Genomic DNA, 22,947 nt, shown 5'->3' with positions numbered 1-22,947 from the left:
GCGTGTAACCCACAATAACTACTTTTCCTCTCGAATGGCTAGGAAAACCCCACTAGGATCCATAGTATCTATCATTCCTCCCAAGTAGCTAGGCCAAACACAAACTATAGAGAATCATAGCAAAACAGCCAATTCATAATCATAGCATAGAAGCCGAATCTCAAATCATGGCATGGAAGCTGAATCACAAGTCATATCATGATAGTCAATTTATTCATGAAGGATCATGTTCATCATCCCATTATAGGGGTACATCAAGTCATTCAATTTTAGATATCGAATTCACTTCTTTAAATAAGTTTCAAGTTCAAAACAATCTATTATAGAGCATTCCTACATGACAGTCAAGCTTTCCAATTATCAAGTCTAAACATCCCTTATGGGGTAATTCGAATTCAAACACCAAGCTTTATATCTCAATTTTTCAACCATCTTTTAGAAAGGAATACAATCATGACTATGTATATATAATATAGTACAAACAAGGTTTAATGTGGGCTTGTCCCTCACGCACACAAACCACAACCAAAGAGTTCATAAAACCGTTCGAAAGAGTATGTTCAAAAAGAGACATATAAATCACCTTTATAGTCAAAAAGGATTTTTAAAAAGAGACATACAAATCACCTTCATAGTCAAAAATGATTCTTAAAAGAGACATATCTCGAATCCCGCTAAAATGGTACCAACAGAATTTTCAAGGTTCAACAATCACTCTACAATAGGTTAATAATGATAAATTTCAGAACTTTAACCAAATTCGAAGAGTTCTCACCCTTATCACAAAACTAGGGGGTTTTGTGCCCAAAAACGTGTTCTTGAATCACCCATGGATTCTAATTGTTTCTAATACCTTAAACTAGCCCTATCCCTCTCAATAATCTCAGTAAGAATCGTAGAACATACCGTTAAGAAGTTTCTCAAAGTCCCCTTCAACTTCTCGTTCTTCGATTTTCAAGAATCTATGGTTTGAAGGATGAACTAGTGTTAATTTGATGTTAGATTGATGTTTTAATGATAGGAATTGATCAAGAACACACGTTATATGTTTTGGGGAAGCCTTAGGATTATTTTCTCTCAAAAAGTCGTCCAAAACAAAGTGGGGAAAAGTTAAAACAAAGTTTTAAACTTATAGGTTACGGAACAAGCAAAATGGAGTTCGCGCCACACTTGCGTCGCAAGGCCAGGGCAAGAGACCTCCCCTCTGTCACCCTTTCATCGTAAATGTGGTGAACAAGGCCAAAAACTGGTCTGTAACACAAAAACTCGCGCCACCCGTGCTATGCAAGGGTGTCGCGACTGCCGACAGAGTTCAATAAAATGGGCATAACTCCTAGCATAGATCTCCGTTGGATCTGGATGACATACCGTTGGAAAGGTATTTCAAAGACCTACAATTTCATATTTTGAGTTTTCTCAAATTCTTAACGTAAATACCCAAAAACTGGTCATCAGTACAAACTGTCTCAGACTTAGACGAATTTAGAAGGCCTTAAGAACTTCACTTTTTGGTTTGACTTCAAAACTACTGTTTATCACTCGAATTCATCCAGAATGGATTCATATGGATAAAATATCAGCTTAATACTAGTTTTCACTAGTGCTATTCACGGTTTGGTGAAAAACCAAAACCAAACCGAATAAAAAAACCGACATTTGGTTTGGTTTGGTTTTAAATTTGAAAAAGTGATAATATTTGATTTGGTTTTGGTTATATTAAAAAATAACCGAATCAAACCGATAATTATATACATAAAGTTTATAATTATTTATATGTATAATATCAGCTTTTCATAAATAATTATAAATTTTTTATACCTTTTAATTATTAATTTGATTTTGGTCTACTTATTTCACATGATTGTTTGAGGCCCATGTCTTAAAAAATATGTTCAAGCCCAACTCTATAAGTCTTAAGTGTAAGTGTTTAATCCTACTATCTCACTTTTCATTTTACATTTCTGCCTAACCTAATTGAACAAGAGAAGCTCACGTTTCTTTCTCACAGTCACAGTGAAGGCTCAAGAAATTTGAAGAATGTAAAGAAAGAATAGTTGAATTGTCACGGCTAGTCCTCAACCAAAAAACCGAACTAAACCGAATCAAACTGACAATAACCAAACTGATGGTTTCTATTTTATTTGGTTTGGTTTGGTTTTAGACATTTGAAAACTGACTAAATTGGTTTAGTTATGGTTTTAATCAATAACCAATCCAAACCGAGCCATGAACAGCCCTAGTTTTCACACATTCACACCTAACTCGGATTTACGAGATGTTACAGATATACAATGTGTATGTCTTCTTATATACACGGATAGTTAGTATCTAATGACCAACTAACTATAACTAGCTTATCTAATTAGTTGAAGGCTTAACTAACTAACTGCATAGTGCAGAATTACTAAACCGCCCTCGCCTCTATATTCTTTATACATCAATAGAATTAAAGATTCAAATCATTTAATTGTTGATCCAACTAAAGACCCAACTAATAGGCAAGCAAGCATATTGAGTTTTCCCTTTTTCCCCCTTTTCATTTTTAATCAGCAGTGGAAGTCAAACGATTACCTTAAAAGAATTCATCTCAATGAAAAAAATAATTAAAGAAAAGTATTTGATACAATGCTGGGCTGAACTAATAGGTTCGCGTGATAGGCAGCAAATCTTATATAGAGTCAAGGGAGGCCCCAAAGCGAAATTAACTAGTAGTGCTTGATCAAAATTCTAATAGGTATTTTGTTCACGAACCCGTACGTAGACTCTCACCTCATACGATTTTGTCCTAAGCTTCCATCATCAGCGACCTTGACATTAAATCACTAGCTATGCATGTATTCTAGCTTGAACTGACGAAAATTGTGCTTCTCTGGTGAATTTGGGCCATTGAGGCAACATGTGATCCGACGCGTAAAGTTTAGACTCTCTTAACGTGATTCATTCGACTACTCACTACATGGATGTCGCTTATATTGTGTTGCAAATCCTGGATCAAGAAGAATAACCCTTTAAACACCTCAATAAACTAATAGTGTAACGACTACAAGGAAGAAATCAAAAGGAAACTGTAGTTGATTAGGGATGGATGCAAACTCGCAAGCTATCGAAGGTATGGATAATCATCTAGGTCTTACTTAAAAAGAAAAAAGATGCCCCACCACAACAGACGAATTGCTTCTTCAGTCATTTCTGAGGAGCTCTTGACAAAGAAATCTTAGGATAAGTTGCAAAATAACAGGGTGGGAGGATCGACTCATTCAGATAATTCCGAAGAAAGACTGTTGGAGAATATATTAGTAGAAGAGTTTAAGCTGTACATGCATTTTAAATTAGGAGATCTTTCAAAGATTAACTATAGGTAACTTTTCATAGAAAGTGAGGTTTATATTTTTGAAACTAAGGCAAATTATCCGCCACAACAAGTGCGTATTACCTCATGTTTATAGGGTAATATTTATTCTTATTAGGTATTTGCACCAAACCATGTTTATTTACCATAGTTAAGTGATTTGATAAAATGAAAAATGCATGAAAATTAACAATAGTTAAGTTCTAAAAACACTATGTGCAAAAACATGGCCATGAACACATTTATTGCCTTGACGTGGACACGTGTACGGATAACTTTTTAGCATTTACCGTGTAAAAATTATTTATATGGCGGCATACAAGTTAAGCTCTAACGAACCAAGTGGGGTTAGCAACGCCATTTCCAGAGTAGAAAGAATAATAATGACAACACAAAAACATAGAATGTGTACCAAAACTACAAAAACCCTTTTAAACCTGTCCACATTGTGTTCCCATTTCACTCTGTCCCAAACTCTGCCTTCTCTCTTTCTTTCCTGTCCTGTTTCTCAACATCCCATGAAATGAATTCTTAGTAAACACATCTTCTTTCTTCTAATAAAAGAACTCAAGAATTCTACATAATATAAACTATGGAATTGGATGAATTACGTTCAATCTTGAATAATTCTAGTGTGGATTTGTGGGATTTAATTGACACAGCCATTTCTGTAGCCATTCTTGATCATGGAAAAGAGCTTCGTAGCCGAAGAGACGGCATTGTTGAGAAAATCTACAATTGTAATTCTGATGGAAATTATGAAATCCCACAAAGCTTGATATATAACAGAAATACTGAGAGCAATATTGATGATCATAAATTAAAAAGAGAGGAAAAGAGTGTAGAATATGAAGATTTAGAGAGCAAAATCCTCACAATCAAGAATCATTTTGAAATCCCAAATCAGGTTAAAGTTCTTAATTTTATTTTTTGGATTTCAATATTTGTTTTTTTGCTAATTATTGAAATACTTTGAATTTTCAGTCTGACAATTGCTTGGTTGATCTGCTTCAAAGTCTTGCTGAAATGGACATTAGTTTCAAGGTTCTTGAGGTATATATTCAAGGATTCTATTTTAATTAACTCTCATATTTTTTTCTTTAGAATTATCTAAGAATTTACTACTATGATTTATTTTTCTTTTTATGCTTTTGAAGAAAACAGATATTGGAAGGCATGTAAATAGACTGCGAAAGCATTCATCAAATGAAGTAAGAAGGCTTGTTAAACTGCTTATCAGGTTTTTTTTTTCTAATTTTTTTTCTTCTAAACACTTCTAATTTTTTTTCTTCTTTTGTTTCTGTATGCATAATTAGTTATTATGTTAATACATTTAAGTTAAGTGAAATATAAAAACCGTTTTTGGGTTTTTTTTTCTTTTACAGGAGATGGAAGGATATTGTTGATGAATGGGTGAGATTGAATACACCAGTGGAAGAAACAGGTACATCTTCCTTTTTAGTGGTAAAATTTGCGTGTTTCTTTAAATATCTAAACCGTTCGTAAGTGATTACGAATACTTGTTAATTGATTAAATTGATCAAGCTTTTAAACAATAAGTTCGTTAAGAGTGTTAGAGGCGGATCCAGGATTTAAATTTTATGGGTTCAATATTAAGATTTTTAGCATTGAACCCATTATATTTTTAAAATTAGGGGTTCATATGTACTATTTATTGCAATTTTAATAATTTTTTACACATAAATTTAGACTCCGCACCTAAAGTTTGGGAAACTGAACCCCTACCTTGTATGGTAGATACGCCTCTGTGTTTAACAAACTGTTGTAAGTTTTAACGAATAACGATCTATAAATGCATGTCTTGGTAAATGAACAGGGTGAGAGGAGATATATTATACTCTGAATTATATATACAAGAATCAAGGAAACATTATGTGTGTATAGCTTGTTTCCTGTATACATCGTAGAAGTTTTGTTAATACACCGTGTTATAAAAGATGATCACATACTTTTAACATTGTCAAAAGAGAGTTCTACATTGGAGTATATTAGGTTTTCCTCCTATTTTTTCGGGGGGTGCTTTGTTGATTATGCCACATCTGTCGATGAGAATAATTATCTTTTCTATAATCTTGGATAATTCTCATCTATTGAGTAAGTTTTTGGATTAAGTTAGGTGCAACATTCATTTTTTATCATGTTATTAGAGTCACGTTCTTAGCTTGATATTCAATCTAGGCGTGCGGGAGTGTTGAGTAGGTTGCTGATCTTTTATGTACAAATTTGGGCAATCCTTCTTTTGAACAAGCTTTTGGATTGAATCAAAATTGAAAATCCATTTTCGCTTTTAGAGTATCCTTTTAATCTTATTGTTGAGAAAGAGGATCTATTAAGAGTGGATAACAAAGTGTAAATGATGAAATTGGGCAGGTGGTGCAGACACTCCTTTTCAACCCCACTTGAACAACTTTCAAGGTGATTTGAAAGAGAGAGAATCCCTTTATGGAAATATTTCAAACGGCTCATCATCTTATTGCGGTCATAAGGTATATAAACTACGATTATTTCCACTTTTGCACCCTCACCACCTTATTCTTTTACTCAAAAGAACATTAGAAGGAAAGTTTAACGATAAAAGTCTTACCAAACCACAAAAAAAGGAGTGGATATGAAAGAATGACCATGATATTATTCCTTTCGTATCATTTTATATTTCTTAATTTGAATGCATGAAGTTCTAGAAAGTAAAAACAAATTTGAATCTTCTGATCTTAAACTAAAAATTATGTAGTGTACCAAAATTGTCATTGGATCTAGGGGTGGGCGTTCGGTTCTTCGGTTCGGCTATTTCGGTAGGTGGACACCGAACACTGAACCAAACTAGTTCGGTTCGGTTCTTTCGGTTTCGGTTTTTTGAAGTTCGGCTCGGTTTCGGTTTTTTCAATTCGATTTTTTTGATATGATATTAGAAGCGATTCCATTTACACTAATTCATATTCTCAAAAGCAACATAAAACTGATAAATTGAAATCAAAATCAAACAAACAGGATACACAAGAACAAAAAATCATAACCATGATATAGGATTACTAGGTGTTATATACATACCGTAAGAATAATTAAGAAAACACATAAAGGACATACATTAATCCTAAAGACACATCCTAGTCACCTTTCTTTGTTAAGAATATTTGATTTTCTCAACTAAAGTGGAAAATTAGGGATACAAAAGCAAAAGAGGGTTTGTTACAATTGAGTTTTTTTGGGGCTTAAACTTAATGGGCCTGAACTATTTTAATTTTTTTGGGTAATGTATTAAATTTCGGTGGACGTTCGGTTTTATCAAACTTCGGTTCTGCTATTTCGGTTTCGGTTTTTTGAAGGTAGACACCAAACACCGTTCGGCTCGATTTCGATTTTTTGAAGGTGGACACCAAACACCGTTCGGCTCGGTTCGGTCCAGTTTTTTGATTTTCGATATTTATGTCCAGCCCTAACTGGATCTTGTGGTCTTAAACATGACATTTAGAATATTGAAATTGAAGAGTTACTAAATATATAAAAACGATTCTCATCTTCTGAAACGAAGTAAACAAAAAAAGTAACACATAAGTATATACTATTATTTTCTTTTAATTTTAATTTTAATATATTTAGTAGTATATATCATTTCCTTTTATATTATTAGCTTCTCTTTTGAGTCAAAATAGCAGAGCGTAGAGAAGAACATTATTAGTCTATCGTCAAAACGCCTACGTGAGGATTACCTAGAAGAAAATCATGGTATGTTTTTTTTTTCTTTTCACAATCGACGATTGTCATTGTTTAGTTATTATATTATTTGTTGCATTTTGTACGTCTATCGTTTCCACATAAGCAAAAAAAAAAAGTGAAGAAATAAAGTTTCTAAATATAGCATATTTGGTCTAGAATAGTGGTTATTTACTCCCTGTACTATTTGCTTTATGATAAAAGCCAAAATACGAAGGACAAGAGAAGTGGACCTTCAAGACGTACGCAAACCAAAAAAATCAGTGGTTGCTAACAGCATTTCTGGATTTCAAGCAAAATACTGGTAGACAATCCCTATTATATAGACTGCAACGTACTAGGTAAGTACCATTTATTTCCTTAAAACAATTATTGTAGTTGGACTTTTTACTGTCGTTGAGGCCTTTTCAAGCATTTCTTTTCTCTTAACTCTCTCGGTCCCAATTTAAGTTTTTTTTTTTTTTTTATATGTCTGAAAAATAGTAATTTTTTTTTATATTTAGTAGGTTAATAATTCAAACATTTTATTTCCTCCGTCTAAAATTATCAGTCGTGATTACTAAAAATAATTGGCTCAAATTATTTGTCATTTTAGAAATTCAAGTCTTCAAGACATAATTAATTATTTTTTCTCCATTTTAACGTTAGTATAATTTTGTCATTAATGGAAATGACTCATAAATATAGTAATAGGGAGATATTATAATTTAGACATAAATAACGGTAAAGTATGTGAAATATCCCTTCTAATTAATATTTCTTAAGGAATTTGTAAAATAAAAAAGCGATAAATAATTTGAAAGGAATGGCGTACATGGCAAGTTTAAAATTACAAGACTCAAAGAGGACATTTTTATATATTACACAAATATTTAATTTAAAACCACAAAATTAAAATTAAAATCTCTTATTATTATTTTTAAAATTTTATGTTCAATCAAATTAATACACTTAAATTGGGATGGAAGGGCTACTATTTTTTGACTGATTAAGTTGACAATCGAGATTCAATTAAGTACGAAAACAAACTTTTTCCAGATCAAGTACAATATTGGTGCTTTTTCTTTTCTTTCCTCTCTTTTTCATTTATGTTTCCCTTCGACATATAATGGCTGTCGGTTTTTACTTTTAGAGGGCTAGTGTTCAACCAACTCAAATATATACAGCTTGAAGTGTTCTATTCAGTTGTGACACAGCTAGAATTTTTATCGAAAGAGTCAAAATATAAAATAGTAAATATATGAAAAAAACTAAAAAAAATTCATAATAGTGTGTGTATATATAAATTATTTTGACCGGGTATATATGATGTAAATTTGTTCGCGAAGGCAATTACATGCATTACCGAAATACAAGTACTGACTTATTTTTTCATTACGATTTAGGCAGATAAGAAAAAAATATAATTTCATTGCCTATTCCTCTAGGATCGAAACTTGCTCTCACATAGTCTATTTTAGTTTGGTTGACCGTTGAATCACACTCTTGAGTGTTTACTATTTGAGAGTAAATGCGCAAGTTTACCACATTGTGTTTTGTATATTTGATGCTACTCATAATAAATTTAGAATTTATAGAAATTGATTTTCGAAAGATTGATCAACAATTTTGACCAGGAATATTACTCAACTTCGGGTGGTGTTTATAAACTTTGCAGGCTGTGAAGACACATATACTCGATGCATTGGGAGAAAGCAAAGAGGAAAGATATAACAAATGACACATAATAGTGCCAAGTTCTTTGAGGCTATAATTGGTGTCATGTAATTTTGTCACCAGCCATGGGCACATGCAATGGACTGAGTTAAGTCACATGACTTTGACTATGAGAAAAAAGAAGTATGAAGACTTGTGGGGATAGTAATAAGTACAATTATGGCCGATTGGTTAGGGCTAGAAATTAGTTTGGTCTCCAGCCATGTGATGCGCATTAGTTGAATAGTGAAGAATATTGCTGTGCTTTCATGACTAGATGCACTGCTCTTCTTTCTGTGGACTAGCTAGAAGATAATATACATATAGCTGCTTTGTAGATATAGCCTATAGGGGAAGAGGGATAATATGGAAGCCACTTCACTATGCAAGTGTACATATTTTATAAATTTATGGGCTTTAGGCTTTAGCTTTATAACTTTTTCGTGGAACCTAGCTTGTTCCTGATTAGGACGAGTAGTTATTTCTATTTGAAAATATATGGTGGTCTTGTTTAGCATCTGCTTTATGAAGAGTATGTTCTTAATTATAAGTTCTCACAATCTGAATTTCGTTAATCGTTGGGAGCTTTATATAGGGTGATTTGCACAAAAGAGAGATTTTTGTGTTGCTATTTTAAATATTGTCTTCAAGTTTACTATTGGTGCGCCAATGAACTTTTTAAGTTTAACAAAAGAAATTGGAACTAAAATACCATTAAGTTGAGCGTTAGAAATAGCGGAGGAACTAAAATCGGTAAATTATATAGTGGCATACAAGTGATGACATATCGGTATGACTTCATGCTATATTTAACGTACGTAGGTATCCTGTTGGATTACTCACAAACCATACTAGATCATCATGATTTCAAAGCTACAAAACAAACAAGACGGAAAATATAAATTTTAGAACGCTAACATGCAAGTACATGCAAGTCAAATCATTATGAGTTCGTGGTATACTCTACCTACCTATCCTTTTGGATAACTCATAAACTATACCAGTGGCATTGTCTCAAACTTTCACTCATTGTACCTCATCTAAATTTATTTCAATTTTCTTTTTCTTTTTTGTACCTCTCCTTGATTTATTTAATTTCACTCATGATGCTACACTCTTCTATTTATTCCATTTCTATCATGATACCTCTTTTTTATGATTCAAAGCTATAAATATTATAATTCAGAATTGTAGATGGAAGTCATGACAAACCAATAGGATTTCATGTTATATTCAACATATCTATCGAGTATTCACAAACCACATCAAATTGTTATAAGTTGTTTGTTGACTCAGGCATAGCTTGTTCCAGAAGCTTGTAATATGCCGGCCTCTATTGTAACGGCATATATATCATTTGTCTTGCCCGTAAACCCGGACATGCGTATTAAAACGTTGACAACAAATGAGTTACCAATTCCGCGAGGGACACCCTGAGCAATTGCTTGCTCGTCATTTTATTAGAGCAATTTATATTCAATTAAGCTTGGAAAAGCAGCAGTTGTTTTCTGTGTGCAATATGTGAAATTTGTTATGCCTTTACCACTACCACAATATGAATAAATATTTTTCTTACTATATCGCATGAATTTTCTTAAAATTGATTAATAAAAAGATAAATACATCACATTAACACTGTTTTTAATTTGTTCAAAGAAAAGTAGGATGAGGATGTGAAGCGGGTGGTGGGGGTAGGATATATATAACGACTTTTTTGTAAAACAAGTACAATTTACTTTAATTAGCTGTATAACACCGTAGGAAAATAATAAAAGTAATTTATTTCATTTTTTCCCTCTTAAACAATTACAAATCTTGGAAGGACACTAATTCAGATTAGTCGGTCCCTAAAACGGATATAGGGATGATGAGTGAAAAATAAAACAAATTAGAAAAGGTGGTGTACAATGATATTCAATTCTTTACTTCTACTTCTATATGGTAATTTTTTACCGGACTAAGGAGCCGTTTGGACATGATTTGAAATCATGTTTGGACATGCAATTTGGATATTTTAAGTTGTATTTTCTCTTATAGGCATAAAAAGCCCACAAGTTGTGAAAACTATCAAAACATTTCCAATTCTTATACAATCTGACCAAATGAGCAAATTATAAGTGATAACAAAATTAATACGCTACTGGAAAACCTTTCTAAAAAATACAACATCAATTGATCAAACTTTAGTTCAATAAAAACGAAAATTTAACATGAATAGTAATGTAACTACTCTTTAATATAATCCTCCCACATGGTACGGATAATCTCTTCACGCCGAGCATGCATATTTAAATAACTATTAAAAATATTTACCAACTTATGGGTCTTTTTTTACAAAATATAAACTTATGGGTCAAGTTTTATATTTAAATTTTTTGAAACTATGGTTTGAACCCATGAGATGAAATGCATGTCCAAACGCTGATTTCATCTCATAATTTCAAACCGCATGTCCAAAAGCCTACTAAGTAATACAATGATGTTTGTCCCATAAATTTAAACTACGCTCCACAACAACCTTTTCTCTATTCACCATGATCAGACATAAAGGAATTACTGATTAACTAATTGTTAAGAGCATGTTTGGATGGGCTTAAAAAAAGCAGCTTATAAGTTGTTTTCAGCTTATAAGCTGTTTTTCTGTTTTCAGTTTATAAGCTGCTTTATATAAGTTAAGCCAAACGGTTTCAATTATTTTTTTAGACTTATTTTAAACATAAAATGACTTTAAGCTGGCCAGTCAAATACTCAAAAAAACATAGCTATTTTCAGCAACTTACAAGCCAATCCAAACGGGCTCTAAATGATATGGACTTGGATGGAAAGCGCATAAAGTGGATGGAAATACTTTGACCTATACAGAGATTGATAATGACTTGCTTGGCCGCTAAAAAGATGGTGCGGTCAAAGCAAAGTTGGATTACAATTAGGATCTAAAAGACAATTGTAGTACTGTTTTGGGAGTTGTCCAAAAGGCCATATTGAAAAATTATTTTGCCAAAAAATCACAAATTTTTAAAAATTGGTGTTTTGACCGCCATTTATGACGTCAACGTGTGCTGTGACAAATTTGGTCAGAGATGTGCTATGTCAAATCTCAGCCCCAAAGTTTTGAAAACTACACTTTGGCCCCCAACTTTTTAGTTATGCCAAAAAAATTTAAAAAAAAATTCCTCCAAAGCTCCCGATTTATCCACTTTTGAGATCCCATTTCCGGTGAAAGTTCCGGCTTTTCATCGAAAAATCAGTCCCCACTGACTTAGTATGGCGTCGATTGCAGTCATAGACCATAGCCGTAATCTATTATCGATCTATTATGGCGTCAATTGCAGAATATATTATAGTAGGTGGCAATTACATGGGTGAATGGGAGGAGACCTCAAAATGTTGGAAGACAGGATGATCCTGATAGTGATGACGAAGAGTGTACGGACAAAAAAATAAAAAAATAAAACCACAAAAATCAAACCCCAAATTGCACAAATCTAAGGGATCGTGGATAGGTATACCATAAACCAATTGTTGTCAATAGCTAACAGTTATCATTTAGGCTCAACTTCACGCATGGTCAATAATTTTTCACATGTTAGGTATAGACCAAAGACAATATTTGTCTAAAAATCGATAAGTAAATAAAATAAAATAAATAAAAGTACATGTCACTATTTAAATATTATAATAACACTTTAATACACCATATGAGAGTCCCCATTCATTGAACACATGATCAAAAGAGTTTTAGGACAAGTAATGGTACTTAAAAGATCAATATTTGTCTAAATAGCCATAATTTTTTTTTAAAAGGACATACCACTATTTAAACATTATAATAACACTCTAATACATCATATGTGAGTCCGCATCCATTAAACACATGATCAAAAGAGTTTTAGGACAAATAATGATACGTAAAAGGCCAATATTTGTCTAAATAGCCATAAATAATTTTTTTTTTTAAAAGGGACATACCACTATTTAAACATTATAATAATACGCTAATACATCATATGAGAGTCCCCATTCATTAAACACATGATCAAAAGAGTTTTAGGACAAATAATGATACTTAAAAGGCCAATATTTGTCTAAACAGCCATAAATAATTTTTTTTTTAAAAAGGACATACCACTATTTAAACATTATAATAACATTTTAATACATCATACTAGAGTCCCCATCCATTAAACCCATGATCAAAAGAGTTTTAGGACAAGTAATGATACTTAAAAAATCAATATTTGTCTAAAAAGAGCCATAAGTAAATAAAATAAAACAAAAAAGGACATGTTACTATTTAAACATTATAATAACACTTTAATACATCATATGAGAGTCCTCATTCATTGAACACATGATCAAAAGAATTTTATGACAAGCAATGATACTTAAAAAAACAATATGTGTCTAAAAAAACCATAAATTAATAAAACTCCATTTTTGTGCAATTAATAATTGTTTCTTAATTTTATAGCAATACATTTTCATATCTTATACATTAATATTTACATTTTATACTTACACATGTATTAATCAACTATATTTTAGTACAGTCCGTCAGTGCAGAGAAAATTGGAGCGATTAACTTTAAAACGCAGAGCAAAAATTCGATCAAGTCAAAGTCTCATCACCTTTTTAAAAGTTGACATTTGAGCTAATGGGTTGGGTTCTTGACCTATTGGCTATTACATTTTTACACACGGGTTAAAAGGGGAAGATTATTATTTTTTGGACAAAAGAGGGTATTTATTTACATTATAAGTAAAGGAAGCGGTTAATTTAATTATCATTTTCTACACAACACTTACACTTCTCAGATTTTTTTCCCATCCTCTAAACCCTAAACATTTATTCTTTCTCACCTCACTTTTCTCTCAGCCGCTGACAACCACCCTCACTGCCGCCGGCGGTGAACTTCACCTCCACCACCAAAGCTCCGACGAACCCCCAGCCCACAACACCACCATTTTTCTCTCCTCTACCCACTTCGCTCCCCCCACCTCACTGCTTCGTCCTCCCATCGCCACCACTGCTCCGACCAAACCACGCCGGAGCAGCCAACAAAAAGACCCCCAAACAGCCACCACACCTACTCCCGCAACACCACTGTCCCTTTGTTTTCCACCAACAACCACAAAACCAGCCCTTTTTCCTCCGTCCTCACCAAACCACCCACCATGCTCAACACCCCCATTTCGTCTCCCTCTCTCCAAAAACGTCATCCCTCTCCATCACTGTCGGAGCTTCGACGAACAGCCAGCAACCAAACACCACCACTTTGTCTCCTTCTCATTTCCCGTCGACAATGCCAAATCACCGCGAACCACCAACTTCGTCAACACCCAAAAACTACCTCGACACCACTGCCAAACAGCACCATCACACCCACTGTTCCGACAAAACGCCGGCAACAAATCCACTAATGATATGCTATTTTGGTAATTGGTCGGAACTACTGTGTTGTCCCTATTTTTGGATTTTTGCTATCACTATTGTGCTATTTTTATTTAATAATTTTGCTCCTGCTAATGTTCCTAAATGTTGGTTGTTTGTTGTGAAGATTGCGGCTAGCAGCTTCACTGGTTAATGTTTGCATTGTTTTGTTGCTTTTCGGACTACCTCACATAATCTTTTAAATTACAATAAATGTTTGATTGTGTGCCCGGAAAAATACTTTGGTGGTCAATTGTACAGTTATCTTTTATTCGTGTGTTGTTAAAATAATTTGGGTGAATACTAAACCCAAATGGCCGATGAATGAGATTTTCGTCGATTTATAAGGCCTTCCATGTATAAAAGACGGGTTTTTTATTTTAAGTTTATTTATTATTTCTTTAATTCATTAGGTAGTTATTTATTCTCTTACTAACACTTTTACTAAGTGTTTATACAGGTACCCGGAGATACATCCCGAAGACGACACTCGGAAGGAACCCGAAGACTTCATCGAATCACTGGTCGTATTTACTTTCCGCATTTTTTATAACTGTACAAAACATAAACTCATAGTATAGTGGAACCTTTATTTTTGAAATGACGGGTTGATATATTTATTTACTTGTCGCCTTGTTTGTTTAACTTAAAGTTGTCATTCGCTTTAGGCAAGACTTAGGCCGTCAATACTTTCATAACTAGATTAAATTGACTTGGTATAAATATTTTGTTAAATAGATTCACACTTTTGACGTTTAGGCAAAAATACTAGTCCATCCTTTATTTTATATGCTTTATACACTCTTAATACAACTTACATTTTATATTGTTTCGTGTACACTAATACATATTTTAATTAAGTTAAACCCACATTTTGACACTAGCTAAATATTAAGTCGTCCATTTAGAAATATTTTATTCTTTAGAGGCATTACACATTTTCACTCATTTTTTATCCACAATTCCTTATACTTATTTTTTACCAATACTTTTTACAATTCTTTTGTTCCTTGTTCTTTTGATAGGATATTCATTAAACAAACACTCCCTTTAACTAAACGGTAGAAACAAGTCAAATAAACTTCACTTTTTGAATAATTTCGTTATATATAAAATCTTTACACCAATGAATATTCGTACATTATTTTTACATTCTTTATGCACTAATATACCTAGTTATACCATTCTTTATTCATTTTAGGTTTGACATACACTCTTTCACACTTGAAATATATTCCTTATATGTTTAATATACATACATTCTTTTAATATATATAGAAGCACATTCTTTATATCCTTGATATATTTATTTTTACATAGTCTTACATTTTTTTTATATATTCTTTATATAGTTATACATTCGTCACACTAACATATATATACACTCTTTATACTAACATATATACTTTTATACTTACGAGGTACATTTTCTTTATGCTCTTTTTATATAGTCTTTTTTACTATACATTCTTTATGAATACTTGATACTTGATATAAATACATTTTTTATACACTGTATATACTTAGTATATTATCACCTAGTGTAGCTTTTCATGAAGTCATAACATTTTGAAAACAGATAATAATAATGATAAACAGATAGATAATCCCCTCTAGTATTCAGTTAAACTAAGTCTAAGGACTGTCTTCGGGCAGGCTCTGAGGGATGCTTAATATCTTCCCCTCGGGGTAAATAGAACCCTTATCTAGAATCTTATAGGTTTCGTAGACTAAAATGGAGTAGACACACAAATACATATAGGTTTCCTGATTTTCCTTAAAAATTAGGTGGCGACTCTAACTTTTTTTTAAACCAGTTAGAATAACCGGGAAGTTGCAAACTATCTTGGACCCGTTCAAAATAGCGCGTAACAGTCACTGATGCCAAAATTAATTAACATACCTGAAGACGACGATTAGAGAGATGAAAAATCGACTGGAGAGATTGATCTTGATAGAGAAGGGGACTTATGCATATTTTAGGAGAAAGAGAGAGGGGCTTTGTATATTTTATTAAAAGTCACAGGGACTTAAGTGTATAACTTAAAACCTCCAAACTTTTAAAATCATGAAATATACCCATTCCCCTTTTTCTAAACCCTAATATCGAAAAATAATTAAAAAAGAAATTGAGTGGCCTTATTTCCAAGTGATACTTGAAAGTGGCCTCTGTAGACTTAAATCCACAAATTAATTTGGATCATATTCTAAATTCGAGATGTATTGGTCCAAACAAGTATTATGGGCTAACATAATCGGATTTATTGCTTAAACCCAACATGTATGGATTTAATTGAAAGACCAATTCAATTGGGCTAGTCCATCTTGTCGGACTTCACATGATGAGCCCACTCTATTAGCCCAAGGTCCATGTCACATATCTAATGATGTGGCGCGCCAAGTCAAGATGAAGACCAATAAAATCGTGCCACGTGCATAAGTGACACAACATGTCAAATCAATAGAAGAACCAATCAAATGTCGCCAAGTGTTCCAATGACATGGTTCAACCAATCATATACAAACCCTAGCTCTCTCCTACAACTATAAATAGGGGTCTTCGTAAAGCCAAGAGCATCAAGAAAAAGACATAGAAAAGCTCTCAGCCACAAGTCTTCCGCATATTAAGAAGTCTTCGCTCCAAGTGGTGAGCCGCAAGTTTCCATACCTCTACGTTTGTGATTAAAGTTCGGCTCCGCATTCGTAGTGAAGTCTCAACAACAAGTAATCCGTCCATTCAAGAACAAGCAAAGCTCTTGATTGACGGTCATATCGTGAGGAGAAGAATCAGAGGATTAAATCTTTTTATTTAAGATTTCATAAAGATTGTAACCCCCGCACAAATTCTTGAAATCAAATATTACTCTTTGTCGCTATTTTTCTTGTCTTGATTATTATTTTCAGGAATGAAAGATTAGTCGTTACAGCCTCCTCCACGAATCGTCTTTACTGTTTGTCCTGGATATTAATTAGTGGAGCCCTATTTTTTATTTTTTTTTAATCTTTTTTATCTTTTTCTGGAAGTTACTAGGAAAGGAAAAGAATATTGGTTCAATAAATTCATCTAGTATTAATAATTTTATATGCTATGGCAACAGCGTAACTATAGGGTATTCCAGGCCAAGTAGCTGAGAGAACCAAAATTGTTGCTGAGGTTGATTATCCGGACCAGTGTGTATAGAGCAAGCTTAGAACCACGACTTGCGAGGAGAATACAAAACTTAAATTTCTATCCTTAGTGTATGGCTTAATATAGTTTGTTTAATTGTTATTGATGACTGGTAGTATTCTGAACCATGGAACTTCTCTACAGGTGGACAGAATTTTTTCTGTGTGTACATAACTCTTACTTGGTAAATAAACTGTTTAGTTACCAAAAAAAAAAAAAATGTAGTACTTCCTTTGGTTCTATTTTCCCTTTTTAATTGTTCATGTTTCCAATGTTTTATTGTTTCTGCAAATTGCAGGTATAAATTCTAAGGCAAATCATCCTTGAAGTGGAGCACATAACGCACATCAGAAAGATGCATTAACTCAAGTTCTAGAGAGCAAGCACATTCCAAAAGTTATTTTGAAGTAGTTAGAAGATTTCAATTAATCAAAGCCTAAAACAATGAGTAAAGAAGCTCGATGTTGTACTAAGCTGTCTATCTCTGTCATATAGTCCAGCTATTTCTTACCTAGCTAGCTATTCAAATGATGAACTAAATTACTCTAGCAACTTCTAGTTTGTTCATGCATTTTAGCAGCTATTTAATACTCAAATCTTTCCTCTTTGGCATTGATCTTAAGTTCATTCAACGATTTATTGATATGTTATATATATAATGACGGGATTTAATATGTTAGTAGGTCATGTTATGATGATAGAACATGATAAATTATTTTATCTCAAGGACGATATCCAAATTTAAACTATATGTATTAAGATGTACTCATATAGTCTGGAGTTAGTATTAAACATCATTTAAATGTCCAAATGACCGAAGTAAAAAAAAATGTATTTTTGAAGAGCCCCTTCGAGTTCATGCAAGACTAAGAAAGAAGATCAAATTTACTCGCCAACTGAATAAACAGAATTTCCCATTTCATTATTACAACCTGATACTCATTCCATCCAAGTGAATCCGCTTACAAATTATTAAGTCAAATGCATAAGTAAATTGAAAGCTAGAAGATGGTTTAATTAGTTGATTTACATCCAGTAAATCTAACTCGCAAAGAATTTTCATATACATACCTTAAGATACTTTGGCCTGCGCTACGTTCTCCCTTGTTTCCTCAATTTAATGGATCACAAAGGACGCAAATTGACAAATTGAACTACATCTAAGACGATTCATGTCTACCAAACTCTTGAGATTGTTTCTTATGCCGATTAGCTATTGTTCCTTATTCGAATTGCTTGGCTACATTGACTTAGCTCAAATTTTCAGTGTATCATTATAGATAGATGATACACAACAAGAGTGAGTTACACTAGAAATCCTTTAAAACAACAGTTTTCATCTCACTTTGTGATAAATAACCAATGCACCTAATTATTTTAGTGTATCTATTAATTTAAAGGAAATAACCAGCTGTTAGCAGCACACAGAGCACCAAAACTAGTGTAGAAGAAAATAAGAAATTAGCTACTAACAGCAAGGAAAAATACCAAAACAAACTAGATACCACATCAGACTTTAGAACAAAATTGTTGTTCCATAATTCCTATGTTTCCTCCTGTTCCCTTATTAAGGTTTCACCTTAAAAAGATTATTAGAGAAGTCCCCTCTATCAAACAACCACCCTTGTAGGTACTACACCTAGGCATTATTGTCGAATTTCACCTGCCATGATTTTCATGTCTGTGCCTCTTTATTCTTACTCTGTTTAAAGGCACAACATCCCCCTTAGAATACTCCGCAAGAAAATATTTTATCTAGCGTTTTTCTCTCTAACATTAACGGGTAGTCGGGTACTTTCAATTTAGACCAACTTTTGGATATTGGTTCAAAATAATAACGGCCTGCATATAAGATACTTTTATAATTTCCTGTAGCACACAAGCCATTGAAAAATACTCAAAGGAGAGAGAACATTACTGTTCAAAGTTTATCATCATTTAAATCAAAATTAATGCATGATTTCAAACCTTTTCTGAAATTGTACTGTAACGCTAAACTTTTTTAACCCCCCCCCCCCCTCCCCACCACAAAAAAAAAGTTACTGTAAGACTAAAATTTCAAGCAAGTTACTATAATTTCGAAAAATTTATAGCAACAAAATGTGATATGCAGCTAGCTAGCGTATGTAAGTCTTGCTCTGTGCTCAAGAAAATAACACAAGTACATCACAAATGAACAGTAAAATCATGGCGTGCTAACTACGCCAACTCTTCCCTGTACACACATTTTGTAACCTACCAAAAAAAGAAACAGCAAAAACAGAGAAAAGTCATCCTTCTTCTTCATTGAAATCCATGCAGACAACAAGTAGTAAATTAGTTTGTTCCTAGAATCAGCATTCACTTCCTGAAAGTTCAATAGCACATATCAGTTAACAAAGCACCTCAAAATAAAAAACATGTATAGATTAGATTCGCACGCAAATGCCACTTTCATAGAAACTGAATGCGTTATTCAAAGCAAAAGGACAAGCTCCATTTAACCTACGAACAACATTGAGACATGTTGTCAAAGTTGCTTCCGTTCAACTTCTAAGCAATGGACACAGAAAAAAATAACCATTGTTAACTTATATGATGTCTAGATTGAAAATGGTGCAACATAAAGCGATATACAGATTGTCAAAGTCTATTATAAGTATCGAAAGAATAATCACAAGAATTGTACTGCTAATCCAACATATTATGCTGCCAATAAAAGGGTAGCTGATTTACAGCAACCTACTTAACCCATATAGCTCCAGTAATCTAACATACGTTGCAGACCAATAAGTTCCTCGGCCTGCTGCATTTCTCTCTTGCTTCCTCAATTAGTGATCTGAAAGGACGTAAATCAAAAAATTGAACCACAACACAGGTTGATGCTCTATCAAATTCATGTCATAACATCTTACAAATATTAGCTTTACTAGGGTCGTTTTCAAAGTATCATGATAGGTTGTAGATAGCATAACAAGCAGGTGTTGCCCTTAGAAATGCTTTAAACTATGATTTTCATCTCTCAATTGGTGATACATAACCATTGCACATAATTAACTTTAATATTGTGAAATAAGACAACAAAATGTACACATTTAAAAAAAAAAAAAAAAGGAATTCAAATTATAGATACTCTAAACATGATAAAGAATTCACTAATGTAGAAAAAAAAAATCTGTTCGCAAAGATGAAAAAGTTGTACGTTCATTTACTTTAAAATAGCTAGTGCCATCTTAAACAAAGCTCGTCCCCATATCTTTTTCTCCTATATTACCGTCTTTTGATACACCTCCACAAGTAACGTGACCACAACAGCTAAATTCGCATCCTAAAATGCTTTTACCCTTGAAATGCGCCATGCTTAACTCAACGTTGCTGCCAAAGTGAAAGACGATTCAGCCTTTGTTTGACCAAATAAGTCAAAGAACTATCATGCATCTTCTTGATGCTTTTTTAATGCAACAACTTACTTCATCAAAAAAAAAAAAAAAAAAGTCAAAGAACTACAAGATAGTCTTAAAGAAAATGTACAAGCTATTAGCAGCACTGAAAGCTCCAAACTAGTGCAGAAGAAAATAAAAAATGTACAGAGAAGTCTTACTATTAATTACAAGATCGTCTTCATCTGAGCTTTTTCAATCTCCTCCATGTGCATCATTGGTTCCTTCCTAATAAAGGGCCACACTAGGCTTTCAATGTAAATGTTTGCCTCATAAAAGGTGTTATAGCTGGTAATCTTTGAACATAAGATTGAGTCATCCTTTGGATTGTAAATCCTGACATTTGGTCCACACACAAACAAAACTTTACCTTTATTTGACATGCAAAAGAATGTATAGAACTCAAAAGCCAGCGGTTCAAATGGATGACAGATGGTAAACATCTTTATCCAAGATTTTTTAACCCCATACTCCTTCATAACCCACACATCGGCGCGAATTCCAAGATAATTATAACACACGGAAAGATCAGTACCCAAAACTCCCAGCGTCGAATAAATATCTCCTTCTTCATAGGAAGGTTGCTCCACTTTTCCCCATTTCCTATCAGCCAAATCAATAGAAATGATGTCCCAAGAATCACAAGGATGACAATAAGTACATATAGTCCAATGAAGTTTCCCATTCACAAACATAGCCGACCTAATGGCAAACCAATCACTACGAAAATCTTCTATACTTGTCCAAGAATCACTAGTTAGACTATACATTTTAACCTTAACAAGAAAAGAACGGTCATAACGCTTATTAGCCAACCCTACCACTACCTTATAATCATCATGACGCTCATCATATCCAAAACCATAAATGCAAGGGTAACCAAAACAAAATGCATCTCTACAATCAGACAATTCCTTGAACTTCCTAACTAATGGATTCCAGATAAAAAAGTTTGCTTCTCCAACGGAAAGACAGATCAACCCATTGATAGAACCCACAATACTAATACATTTATGGGTGTTTCTCGTAGGATAGTCCAAGTCCAATGCCTCAGTAACTGAATCATAAAGTAAAGAACTAACAGAAATGTCCTTAAGATTGTACTTATGTCGATTAACCGTCACAATAAGCCTCTGGTGGGTGTTGTCCTTGTTATTAGCACATATACTGAGATGGGTGTTGACAAATTGAGGGCTAGAGATTAAAGCAAGCCAAGATTTTGAAACACACCTGAATTTCAAGAGTGATTTTACTGGAAGCCTTAAGAGTATTTCAGTGATGAGTTCTGTTGGCAAAATACAGATTTTTAAGCTCAAATCTTGCATTGAACTTGATGGAAACTGGGAATGGTTAGTGGGTTTGTTCCTCTTTGCGCATAGATGAGAGGCTTCATTTCCCTCAGATTCCATTTAGGGTTTCACAAATTTGTGCTCTTGGAGAATACTGTTCCTCAGTTTTGATGTTTTTCGTTGACTACGTACGTTTTTTTAGGTGTTGTTGTGTTCTAAAATATTTTCCATTTTGATCACGAGCGGCCCCTTAAAGTGTCGCTATAGGATTATTTTTGGTGCCTTATGCATACTATTGAATGTAAAGCATCCCTTAAGGGTCGTTTGGTTGGGTAACACGCCATCCTGGAACTAGTTATCGCGAGATTAGTTATTTTACCCTCTCACGGAGATAAAATAACACTATAATCCCATATAACTAATCCCAAGATTCGTTATACCGCAATTTTATCTCAGCTAAACGTGAAATAAACTCATCTCAAATTTAATCTCAGGATTATTTATCCCTTATCCCTCATACCAAACGAGCTCTAAGTGTGTAAAATTGGATAACTATGGCACCATATGTTAACTTAAATTCATAGAGAACTAACAAGCCAGTGATTCTATTCTAAGTCCATAGAAACAAAAATGGTAAATACTTATCCGCATCCGCATTGGGTATTATACTAAATCAAAAAAGGGTCAACTATACCCTGTACTGTTAAATATAATTTAAATAATACTCCTCGTTATACGTGATGTCTAAATATATCCCTCTGTTATACTTTCAACCTAAATATACCCTCTGTTATTGTAGGATTACATGCATCATCATCATCATATTCTTTAATGGAAAAGGAAGAATATGATTCCGAGCTTCAA

The 22,947-nt window shown here is 33.2% G+C and overlaps 2 protein-coding genes across 8 annotated transcripts; one reads left to right on the top strand and one right to left on the bottom strand.

Annotated features, from left to right (window-relative positions):
- The first annotated feature begins 3,695 nt into the window (after nt 1-3,695).
- On the top strand, nt 3,696-9,300 carry LOC132627332 (probable mediator of RNA polymerase II transcription subunit 26c). 4 transcript variants are annotated; one of them, XM_060342610.1, is made up of 8 exons: nt 3,696-4,256; nt 4,334-4,402; nt 4,507-4,589; nt 4,735-4,793; nt 5,741-5,856; nt 7,024-7,093; nt 7,286-7,422; nt 8,739-9,300. In XM_060342610.1, exons 1-7 carry the CDS (start codon nt 3,942-3,944, stop codon nt 7,387-7,389), a joined length of 816 nt encoding a protein of 271 aa, XP_060198593.1. In that variant the 5' UTR covers nt 3,696-3,941; the 3' UTR covers nt 7,390-7,422; nt 8,739-9,300. The 4 variants fall into 4 exon arrangements, with proteins under 4 accessions (XP_060198593.1, XP_060198592.1, XP_060198594.1 ...); XM_060342609.1 differs by having other exon boundaries at nt 7,021-7,093; XM_060342611.1 differs by lacking the exon at nt 7,024-7,093.
- Nucleotides 9,301-19,493: 10,193 nt separating this feature from the next.
- On the bottom strand, nt 19,494-22,332 carry LOC132627330 (F-box/kelch-repeat protein At3g23880-like). Of its 4 annotated transcripts, none has more exons than XR_009577836.1 (3): nt 20,956-22,332; nt 20,101-20,193; nt 19,494-19,722 (listed from the first exon to the last, which is right to left on the bottom strand). XR_009577836.1 is itself a non-coding variant. In XM_060342608.1 (3 exons), the coding sequence occupies exons 1-2, from the start codon at nt 22,201-22,203 to the stop codon at nt 20,962-20,964; spliced, it is 615 nt and encodes a 204-aa protein (XP_060198591.1). In that variant the 5' UTR covers nt 22,204-22,330; the 3' UTR covers nt 19,494-19,722; nt 20,956-20,961. The 4 variants fall into 4 exon arrangements, 2 of the variants coding, with proteins under 2 accessions (XP_060198591.1, XP_060198590.1); XR_009577837.1 differs by having other exon boundaries at nt 20,133-20,193; XM_060342608.1 differs by lacking the exon at nt 20,101-20,193 and having other exon boundaries at nt 20,956-21,397; nt 22,025-22,330.
- Nucleotides 22,333-22,947: the final 615 nt, after the last annotated feature.

This window comes from Lycium barbarum, chromosome 2 (genome assembly GCF_019175385.1).
Source record: "Lycium barbarum isolate Lr01 chromosome 2, ASM1917538v2, whole genome shotgun sequence".
NCBI lineage: Eukaryota > Viridiplantae > Streptophyta > Magnoliopsida > Solanales > Solanaceae > Lycium > Lycium barbarum.
This window is presented reverse-complemented; position numbering and strand designations above follow the sequence as displayed.